The following is a 10,955-nucleotide window of genomic DNA, read 5'->3' as shown; positions in this document are numbered from 1 at the left end:
CAGCTCCGGCATGGACAGTTCGGGGAAGACAGCCGAGAACCGCACAGAGGAGCAAAAAGCTCCGGGAAGGAGAATTCGAAAACAACCAGTCATTTCTCTGTGTCTCAATAACAAAGCCTCCCTCCTCTGGGAAAAGGTAGAGGAAAAAGGATCGCGGGCACTGCCAAGCCCTGTGGCTGAGACCTCCCCTCCCTCCCTGGGACACGTCTCTGTCTTCAATGACAGGGGCCGGAGAATCGGCCCTATTTCCCCTGCCCCTGACCTCGTTAGCTTGTAAGCACTCTGCCCCGCACAATGAATGGCCCGAGAAAGGTCTGCAACACAGAGTTACTGAATCCCTGGCAGGCGGATCTAGTTTATGAGTGGCTAAAACGTTGCCAGTGGCCCTAACCGGTTTGGCTCGGTGGATAGAGCGTCGGCCTGCGGACTGAAGGGTCCCATGTTTGGTTCTGGTCAAGGGCACATACCTGGGCTCAATCCCCAGTGCAGGGGCATGCAGGAGGCAGCCGATCAATGATTCTCTCTCATCATTGATGTTTCTATCTCTCTCTCCCTCTCCCTTCCTCTCTGAAATCAATAAAAATATATATATATATTTTTTAAAAAGAGGTCTCGGGCTGCCAGGCTGGGTGCGCAGCTGGAGCCTTATAACATGCAAATCTGCTTAAAGCCCTTCCCTGGACAGGAAAAACGAAATCTATAGTAGCCGAAAGCAGATTTGTGATTGTCTGGGGCAAGGGGCGGGGGTGGGGAGATTGAATGTAAAGAAACATCAGGGAACGTTTGGGAGGTGAAGAAATAGTCTGTGTTTGGATTGCGTAATTTGTCAAAATGCATCCAACTGGGCATTTAAAACCAAAACGTTCTATTGTATGTAAAATATGCCTCAATACACGTAATTAAAGAACTACACCCTTCTAGGCTACCCCATTGCCTGGAGGACAAAGCTCTAATTTCTTATCCTGGCTGAAGTATTGATATGGCTTCTTTCCTGGCTCTTCTCCCCCCCTCCCCCCTCCTCTCCCGGCCCCGTTTCCTAAACACGGGTCACATGAAATGCACAGCAGATCTAACATGGGCCTAGATCTCCCTGACCCACGGTGATCATTCTTCTCTCGTGCTCCCACTGACCCTGACATGAGGGATGTCAAGTTTTCGGTTGCGTGTGGTGAACACACGATGCGACACACAGATGATGGATGATGGAGTTGTACACGTGCAACCTGAACACTTGTATCATTAACCAATGTCACTCCGATAAATCCAATTAAAAAATAAAGAACTTGCCGAAACCGGTTTGGCTCAGTGGATAGAGTGTTGGCCTGCGGACTGAAGGGTCCCAGGTTCAATTCCGGTCAAGGGCATGTACCTTGGTTACGGGCACATCCCCAGTAGGGGGTGTGCAGGAGGCAGCTGATCGATGTTTCTCTCTCATCGATGTTTCTATCTCTCTCCCTACCTCTCTCTAAAAAATCAATAAAATATATTTTAAAAAATAAAATAAAGAGCATTCGGTTGCACTCTTATGTTTATGTCTCCCCTCTCCTTACTAGACTGTGGTGTTGTTGAAGGAACCTGGGCCCTTGACCATTGCCGACAGGGCGGCGGGACGGACGCTCCTCCAGTCCTGCAGGGGGCGCTGCGGGAGCGGCCAGCTGCCTCCCTGCTCTCGACTTCTCTGGGCCGCTCCCCCCCCCAAAAAAAAAATCACACGCTCGAGGCCACGCCCCTTTGCAACAACCCTACTTCTCATTGGTCGAGGGCCGTCCCGGCCGCCCAATGAGACGAGGCGTTGGTGCGAGGAGGCGCCACCATCTTGGTCGGCTGGGCCCCGGTGTCGGGTGGTGGTGGCGGCGGCGGGAGGTAGGAAGGTAGGTGGGCCGGGTCGAGCCGCTCCGGTCCCGGCCTTGCCTCCCTCTCCGGTTCCGCCGCGGGCCCACGATGCCGCAGTTCCAGACCTGGGAGGAGTTCAGTCGCGCGGCCGAGAAGCTCTACCTCGCCGACCCTATGAAGGTACGTGGCCGGCGGGCCGGTGCCTCCGTGCCCCGCCCCGGGTCCGGGGTCCCCCCGGCCGGCCGCTCTGCACTTGGGGGAGCGGGGGGCTGGGGCTGAGAGAGACCGACCCCTCCAGGTCCCACTGTGCCTACTGCCTCCTCTCTGATGAGCGGCCCGGGAAGGCCCTGAAATGGGCAAAAATCGGGGTCCTTTCAAGGGTCCTAAGCCGCTCTGCCCCGGCCTTTCCCCGTCCCCCAATCCCCAGGACTTTTGTGGGTTTACGTGTCTCTAAGGGCCGGGCTCCTCCCCCACAGCTTCACTTCCTGTGCCTGGATTTGCTGCCCATTTCCCCCCGACGCCAGGGCGGTAGGGTTCCTCGTGTAAAATAAAAATAAAACGGTAAACATGCTTGAAAAAACCCCCAATTTGGAGGCATCGACACCCCCGAGAATAGCGCTGCTTCATCAGCTGGAGAAGGTGAGGGCGCTTGCACCCTTTCCTCAGCACGATGCCCTTAAAGGTCAAGGTTTGCAAACCATTTTAGGGGGGCTTATGGATTCATAGGGCTTCCCCCCTGCCCCCCCTCAACAGAAGTTGGGCCATTATTTTAAAAAGGTAAGGTTTATTTTATGGTCATTGTCTATAAATTACTTGGAACACCCGCTTGTTAACCAAAAAGTCCTGCTAGGTCTCTAAACCTTGATAAGAACACAAGAAGCTGTAGAATATTTTGTTCCATTCTTTACCATAAAATGATAATGAACGACGAGAGGAATTAGACGTTTTTCTAATTCATTTGCTCATGTAAAGGAGTACTTTGTGGATGGCGCGCTTCCTGGCTTCCCTCTCTGGGTGATTGATTCTTCACTCACGCCATGCCCCGGGGAGCCTGGACTGGACCTTTGTCCAGGGGTCCCGTACCGCTGTCTAAGAATATATTTTTTAAAATATATTTTATTGATTTTTCACAGAGAGGAAGAGCGAGGGATAGAGAGTTAGAAACAGATGATAGAGAAACATCCATCAGCTGCCTCCTGCACACTCCCTACTGGGGATGTGCCCACAACCAACGTACATGCCCTTGACCGGAATCGAACCTGGGACCCTTCAGTCCGCAGGCCGACGCTCTATCCACTGAGCCACACCGGTTTCCGCTAAACTAAGAATATTTAACAGGGAAAAGGAGACCAGCTCCCATCCAGAGTTACCCTGTTTAAATGCGACGGAGCCCGCCGTGCAGGAAGCGTGTCTAGAATAAGCAGGGGGAGAGCACGCAGCTCCGAAAATGCCAGTGGCCTGAAAACATCTGCATTTTCATGACAGCCTTCTACTGGTTTTTTATTAACTCTTTTTTTTTTTTACAGGGAGGTGAGGGGATGGGGGGGGAAGAGTGAGTTTCAGTTTTATTGAGTGCCTTTTGTGTGATAGGCTTTTTGCATATGTTTATGTGTGTAATTTATGTGAGCAGTTCAGCCCTTTAGGAAGATGATGAAACCACCTTAGATCAATTAAATGGCATCCGTAGTCCACGACGACGCTCCAGTTTGAACCCAGAACTCTCAACCCCAACTCCGTATCTCTACCTGCCAGGACTCAAGAAGTAAATAAGTTCTGTCAGGCCCTGGCTGGTGTTGCTCAGTGGATAGAGCGTCGGCCTGCAGACTGAGGGTCCCGGGTTCGATTCTGGTCAAGGGCACATGCCTGGGTTTTGGGCTCAATCCCCTGTAGGGGGCGAGCAGGAGGAAGCCAATTGATGATTCTCTCTCATCATTAATGTTTCTGTCTCTCTCTCCCTCTCCCTTCCTCTCTGAAATCAGTAAAAATATATTAAAAAAATAAAAGTTTTGTCAGAACTCTCTGAACATGTCCTCTCTCCACCCCCCACCCCCCCCACCCCCCCACAGTGAAGCTGTAGCTGGTACACGTCCCCGTCGCCATCCTCTCTGACTTTTCTCTAATTGGAGGTGGTGTTACTGCTGGACCGTGTGGTCTGCCTGCCTTCTGAGCCCGCCTTCACTCTTACCCCACAACTGCCTATAAAACACGAAAACCCAGTCCTCTCGTTTTCTGCTTAAAAGCCAGTTCTTCGTTGGTGGCTGGGCCAAGTCCAGACTTCCAGCTGTGGTCTGACCCTCTCTCGGTCTTCCTGGCTCTGTCGCCCCCATTTCCCCGTCCTCGGCTGTAGCCTCAGGAGCCGCAGCACTCACTGGCTCACCCAGCCTGTGCCTTCAGCCTTTAGCCTTTAGCCTTTAGCCTACCTTCCCTAAAATGAAAACATCTCTTTCCAAAGCCGCCTCCATGGAACCGTACACTTCCCCTCCCCCAGTCTAAGGCACTTCCTTTCAGCATTTTACCTGCAGGTGCCTTTCTGTAGGACTGAATTCATGCTCTCTTGTGCTTGGGTTATCTGTGGTTGGTAGAATTCAAAGTTGCTGGAAGAGGAAGAATCCTGATTTCTCTCTCTTCATGGCATCTGAGTTGGTAACTTAAGATGCCCCCAAGGTACAGAATGAACCCTCTTACAATAATACTTTGACCCTTTAACTCTCATTTCTCCTAATGAAGGCAGTGAGTCTTTTAACATAGTTGGCATACTTAGCATTTTAAAGTTTCATTTTGTTTCTGGAGAATTGAAATTTTGTAAATATGTAAAACTGAATTTAACAATTCAGTAAGTAGAGTCAGGTAATCTAAAGATAATGAACCTGGTTGTTATTATTTATATCTACCTATGTGCTTGGTGATTCCCTTTCCTCCCTCGCCAAGACAGATCTCCTGGGATGGCATGCCTTTTTTTTTTTTTTTTCAGTCCCAGGAGAACAGAGCATAATGGGAGATCTGTAGGTTACAGCTCTGGTAGGCCTTATGATGCAGTTTGCAGAATTGTCTTGAGGCTTCTGGTACTGCATTGTAACCATTTTAAACTATGTTCCTGGTTTAGCTTATAGCTACTTAGCACTTTTTGAAACACTAAACAAGAATTATTTATATTGGTTAGCAAAAAACTAATACGTTATTATGAATCCATCATTTAAAGAAATAATGTTCATGGAAATTGCAAACTCTCTTGGGAAATGTCTTTTATTGAAATATGCTAATATCTAAACCATGTTCATGGCTACTAATTATTTAATACTGAACAACAAAAAGTGTTGTGTAGCGTGGCACTTGATACAGGAGTTATTCTAGATTTGGGGAAATTGTTGAGGGAGGCTTCTTTTCAAAGCAGAATTCTGCTTTTTGGTAACAGTGCATCATGTGGCCTCACTGTAAAGACATGATTTTGCTGAATACGTTAGCCTCATGCACCTCCTGAGCCATGGGAAAGGGCGTGTGAACTGGCTTTCAGAGGAATAGATTTGGACCTAACTAGCCACTTCTGCTGTGTGTCCCCCTCCTCCTCCCCCGCCCCCTTCTTTTTCCTTCATTCCTCTGTGGCTGAGTGTTGGATTAGTTATCCCCTGAGGTTTAATGTTGGGGCCCTGCAGACTAACCTGACAAAAGACAGATTAACGGGGGGAAATACTACCTATGAACTGGAGTTCATAAAGAAATAGGAGGAGGCGGCCGTTAGAATCAGGAACCTGTATTCCAGCTTAACAAAGCGTGATGAAGTGCAGAACTGAGGCTAGAAAAAGAAAAGGTTTTGGGGTCCTGGGAGGGGGTACAACTTGATGGGAAGGTGGTGAGGAAATGTATGGTAAATCATCGTTGATTGGTACAGTTTGTAGCACAGATGAGAATCCTGTGTAAAGGAGAGGGGACAGTTACGTCACCTTCACTAGGGTTGATTGATGTCCCGCTGTTGGCAAGAAAAGGCAGAGCCCTATTGCCTTCAGCTCGTCCAGTCCTTAGGCCTAGTGGCTGTTTGGAGGTGGCATGCTTTGACCCCTTCAGTATATGTTTTTATTGGCTGGAAATGCCAAACCACCTTAAATCTTTTTACAAAATAAATGGTAGCAATAGGAGTGAACTAGAATGCTGTATATCTACCTCATTTCAGTAAGTTTACAGTAAAGGTGACTTTGAACATTTTGGCTGTTAATTCTAAAGGATCATTTTGGCCAACCTGAAGACTAAATTATTTATGAGAAAGATCTTCTGACATCACTGTTTCTAAATATGTGTTTTTTGTTTCAGGCACGTGTGGTTCTCAAATATAGGCATTCTGATGGGAGTTTGTGTATTAAAGTAACAGATGATTTAGTTGTAAGTATACATATTTTTTATTTGTTGCATACTTTCAGATTTGAGTTAATAATTTGTTTAAAATTACTTACATAGGATTTATGCAGATTGCCCGTTAGGACTCTTATTTTGTATTTCATTCTGAAGTCAAGAACCACATTCTAGATTAGAAGCTACTTTCATGGGCTCTTGAGGAATTAATTTAACTTCATTAAGATAGCATGCTGGGTGTAGTTTAATAATTGCTCTATTTGGACCTTAATCCAGAGGAATATAGAGGCCAAAGCTGGATATGAGGGGACAAAGGTTTTCGTACGGCACGTGAGAAGTGATGGTATTTGAACACAAGATACAGGTTTCTCCTTCCCTGTCCGCTCACTCTTGTCACTTGCTCCATCCCCTTCACTCGGTGCCTCTGCCATGCGCTCTCTGCAGGCCGTGCTCCCTCCGCTGCAGCTGCTCTTGGGAGAGCCCACACCACGGCAGCTCGTAATTTTCAAGCCCAGAAGTCTCCTCGCCTCCTACCTTACTTGACCTCCTGACTGCTTTTGATACAGAAAACCACTCTCCTAGAAATCATTGTTTTGGCATCTGTGTCTCCATTTTATCTTGTTTTCTTTTTCTTTAAAAAAATTTTTTTTTCTTGTTCTCTTTTTCTCTGTTTCTGTTTGATTCTTTGCTAATTGCTTCACTGATGTGCCCCCAGCAAGGTTGATTTCTCCAGGACTCTGTCCTTGGTTGTCTTTTGAAACCATTTGTGGAGTAATCTGTCCAGCCATTAAATGCAATGCTGCCTGTAGCTGTCTATTCTCAGTTTTGCACATTTACCTCGTATTGTTTTCTGACTAGTTCTAAGCTGAGCACCCCAACCTCAGTACTCCTCAGTCAGCCTGTCTAGAATGGAGCGTCACTTCTTCTCAAGGGGGCTCCTCCTGCTTCCTAGTTTCAGTTGCACTTCCTGCTTGAGGATCATGTGGTCCCTTCCTGTCCGTCATTCTCGTGTCCCCTGTTTCTTCAGTTGAAGAACCTTGAACCTCTGGTACATTCTGTCCACTTGTCTGGGCATTTGGGGGTTGGGGATTCGAGCCCCGCATTTATTTCCTGTCATGAGCTCTCCATCTTCACTGGTAGTCTCTTAAGCTTAGGGTCTTGTCATCATCGCTTGCCTGGGCTATTAGAATAGTCTCCTGACTCCCTGCTTCCAGTTCACCTTCAGTCGTCCTGGACGGCTGCCAGAGTGGTTTCAAAAATGCGAATCTGATTGTCCTAACCCCTGAAAACCTCCCGTGGCTCCCCATCACTCACGTACACTCCGCCCTCACACCCCCTAAGCTCTGTCTTCCCTATGTTAATTAAAAACTCAAGACAAGTTCTTCTCATCAGACCACAGCAGCATTTAACATGTTGCCTAACTGGTCATTTCTGAGAAGCTTCTGATAGTTCATGCCGTGTTTTTACCCACAGCAGTGACAGATTTAAGGGGTGTGATTTTCTTAGTTTCACCTCCAGAGAGAAGAGAGCAGCACAGAGTTAGCAAAGACTCACATTTTTACCCAGTCACACATCTGGTACACTGTTGATCATCTGCTTCTGCATAGTTAATGTGTGCTTTTACAATTCCTGACAGTGTTTGGTGTACAGAACAGACCAAGCTCAAGATGTAAAGAAGATCGAGAAATTCCACAGTCAACTGATGCGACTTATGGTAGCCAAGGAATCCCGCAGTGTTGCCATGGAAACGGACTGACTGGTTTGAAATGAAGACTGTTTGCCATGTTCTTGGGAAGTAAATATCTTTTGAATTCGAGGCAGTGTTGGGACAGAAAATCCTTACTGTAACTAAGTGGGCTATTCAGAAGCCGAGAGACCATTTTTTTGTACTTTGCTTCTTAATGTTTACTTTAGAGAGCTAGGAATGCAAATGCTTTCCGTGAGAAAGCCTTTATTTATTTTTGGAAATGGAACAAGAAATGTGTCTATCTTGGAAACTTTCTGCAGATTATTTGATGCTGGGGAAAATATGTAATTATTTCTTTCAGTAAGTTTGTAGCAATAATTTGAAAATGAGATACCAGGAAAAGCCTATTCTACCTTAAGTTTAGTTTATTTGTCTTTAAAAAAAATTAAATGTAACCATTTTGCTGGATTGATCATTTCTTTTGGGGCGTAACATTTGTGCAGTTGATGACCAACAAATACAAAATATGGTAACTAGAATTAACTGTGCACAGCAGTATACCCGATTATGTACAATATAGTCTAGTCTCAATTGTATCTAAAAGTAATTATGAAAACAAGTATGCTTTATCTTGAACTTTCCAAATTTAGACTGTTTTTGAATATAAGGGATTGTTAGTATTACAAGCTTGTTGAGCAGACTTTGAGTCTAGTTTTCAGTGCTTAAATCACATGAACAGAACGGTCACTGATAGACTGAAGCCACCACATTACAGGGCATCTGTCACATCTTTCCCTTGTGGAGGTTCTCAGAAGGGCTAAGGATTATGCGAACTGTTAACTCTTTGCGTACCTCTTCGATACCCCTGCCCATTCCTCTCATTGCTTAACCGAGGGGTTAAGCATGACTATCACAGCTGTTATGCTTCCATTAAGCCAGAAGAATATTATTTGATATTTATCTTATATCTGTAACCTGAATTTTACCAACCAATGTAATGTCATATGTTGATTCCTACATTAAAATATTTTTTTGTTAGGAATTTGTCGTGTTGAGCAGCATTTTAATATGGAAAGTTCTATGAGCCATATGAATTTTGACATGTTTCAAAGAGGTCAGTAAATAAACTATGTGAATATATATTGTTTCTCTTGAAATTTTTAACTTCACAAGAATTACTCATTTCTTGACTGGCATATACTGTATTCATTTAGTCTAAATTGAGCATAATGATACTGTAAGTAAATTTTGTTTTGTTTCTTGGTATTCTACATTTCTCTGAGCTGTCCTGTGTTAATTAAAAGCTCAAGACCTGAGTTTCTAGGGCAAGGTTCTTTTCTTGATTAAGGAAAGTGATCTAATGGTGTAGGGTTTTTTTTGCGTTTGTGGCGTTTTCTCCCCCATAATTAATGGGATCAGGAATTTTTTGGCCTTTTTTCTTTCTCATTTACATCTTCCACTTGTTAGCACTCCTTTACAGAGGCAACCGGGAAGGGAGGGCCTAGCATTTGGGTCCTTTGCATCCTGAGGAGCTGACAGCAGAGTCGTTAAGAGCAGAGATCCCAAGGCAGACTGCCAGGCTGCAGTTCTGTCTCCTCTGCTTTCTACTTCTGTGGCCTTAACACCCTTCTGGAAGCTTCCATCTTCTTCTGTGAATTGGGTTAGCAATACTCACAGGACTTTCTGAGGATTAAATGGCATAATCCTATAACAGTGCATGGAACATAGTAAGCTCAATAAATGGTAGCCATTACTATAAGTGGCTAGCTCTTACACTTTCTCATCATTATAATTGAACGATTATTTATTGGTAATATCTGCCTTTTCTGCCAAGCTATGTCTGTTATTAAATGCCCTTTTTTTGCATTTGGGAAATACAAGATTGCCCTCATAGTGTGTTCTTATGGGGGATAGGGGGTGTGGAAAATTGTTTATTTGTGGCTGCACAAAATAAAGTGATTGAGAACTGGTTGGTGATAAGTGGTAAATATCCTGATTATAAAAATGGTGAGAAGACAGATATGAAACAATGCTATGTAATATTCTTACAAAATATTCTCTCTGCAGGACATTTTGTAAGTTAGCCATTTAGTATCGCCACCCCCACCCACTCCTTTAATGTCGATTGGATTTATAATCTGTTAATCTTGAAATAGGTAATCTATATATAAAGCCTAAGTGACTGGCCAACCAGCCGACAGGCCAGTAGCTATGACATGCACTGACCACCAGGGGGCAGACGCTCAAGGCAGAAGTGGAAACTATAGGCATGGAATAGACTGATGAATCTCAAGGGGGAGGAGGGGCAGGGGGGGAAGAGATTAACCAAAGATTTTATATGCATACTTATATGCTGGTGGGGTCCCTCTGCCTGGCCTGTGGGGATCGGGCTGAAACCAGCTCTCCGACATCCCCCGAGGGGTCCCAGATTGCCAGAGGGTGCAGGCCAGGCTGAGGGACTCCACTGGTGCACGAACCTGTGCACCAGGCTGCTAGTACTTTTATAATGAGTAATGGGTGATATGCCCTTTTGACAAGTTAACTATAATAAAATACATACAGGGTCTGGTGCAATCACTGATCTTTCCATTGGCTGTTTATTGGTAAGAATCTAAAGAGCAGGGAGTGCCCCGGAGGAGCCCCCTGGTGAAAAAGAAGGAAGCAAAAGCTTGAGGTGAGAGCAGACAGAGAAATATATATCTAGATAGTTATAAAGCAAATGCGTGTTTGCTTCGTATTAATACATATACCATTTCAGACATGTTCCATTACTGAAATACTTCAATGTGTGTTTTTAAGATCACGGATATTCATTTAGAAAAAATTCAAAATCAAGATAGTAACCATTAACATAACACTATTATTTAACCTACAGATCTTCAAGTATCCCCAGTAGTCCCAAAAACATACTTTTAAAAAAATATTTTTTTATTTTATTGATTTTTTACAGAGAGGAAGGGAGAGGGATAGAGAGTTAGAAACATCAATGAGAGAGAAACATCGATCAGCTGCCTCCTGCACACCTCCTACTGGGGATGTGCCTGCAACCAAAGGTACATGCCCTTGACCGGAATCGAACTTGAGACCCTTGAGT

General features: G+C 45.1%; 1 protein-coding gene across 1 annotated transcript; it reads left to right on the top strand.

Moving 5' to 3' along the window:
- Positions 1 to 1,801: 1,801 nt before the first annotated feature.
- Positions 1,802 to 9,001, top strand: SRP9 (signal recognition particle 9). Its single transcript, XM_008149795.3, has 3 exons — positions 1,802 to 2,013; positions 6,136 to 6,204; positions 7,811 to 9,001. The coding sequence occupies exons 1-3, from the start codon at positions 1,942 to 1,944 to the stop codon at positions 7,928 to 7,930; spliced, it is 261 nt and encodes an 86-aa protein (XP_008148017.1). The 5' UTR covers positions 1,802 to 1,941; the 3' UTR covers positions 7,931 to 9,001.
- Positions 9,002 to 10,955: the final 1,954 nt, after the last annotated feature.

This window comes from Eptesicus fuscus, chromosome 24, assembly GCF_027574615.1.
Source record: "Eptesicus fuscus isolate TK198812 chromosome 24, DD_ASM_mEF_20220401, whole genome shotgun sequence".
Lineage (NCBI taxonomy): Eukaryota > Metazoa > Chordata > Mammalia > Chiroptera > Vespertilionidae > Eptesicus > Eptesicus fuscus.
The sequence above is the reverse complement of the archived record's forward strand: the minus strand, read 5'-3'. Positions and strand labels throughout refer to the sequence as shown.

Bases quoted from the DNA above. Each gene is read 5' to 3' on its own strand.
- SRP9 (XM_008149795.3), top strand. From the start codon at position 1,942: ATGCCGCAGTTCCAGACCTGGGAGGAGTTCAGTCGCGCGGCCGAGAAG. The intron at 2,014-6,135 runs GTACGTGGCCGG...TTTTTGTTTCAG, and splicing joins ACCTCGCCGACCCTATGAAG to GCACGTGTGGTTCTCAAATA. The intron at 6,205-7,810 runs GTAAGTATACAT...AATTCCTGACAG, and splicing joins AAGTAACAGATGATTTAGTT to TGTTTGGTGTACAGAACAGA.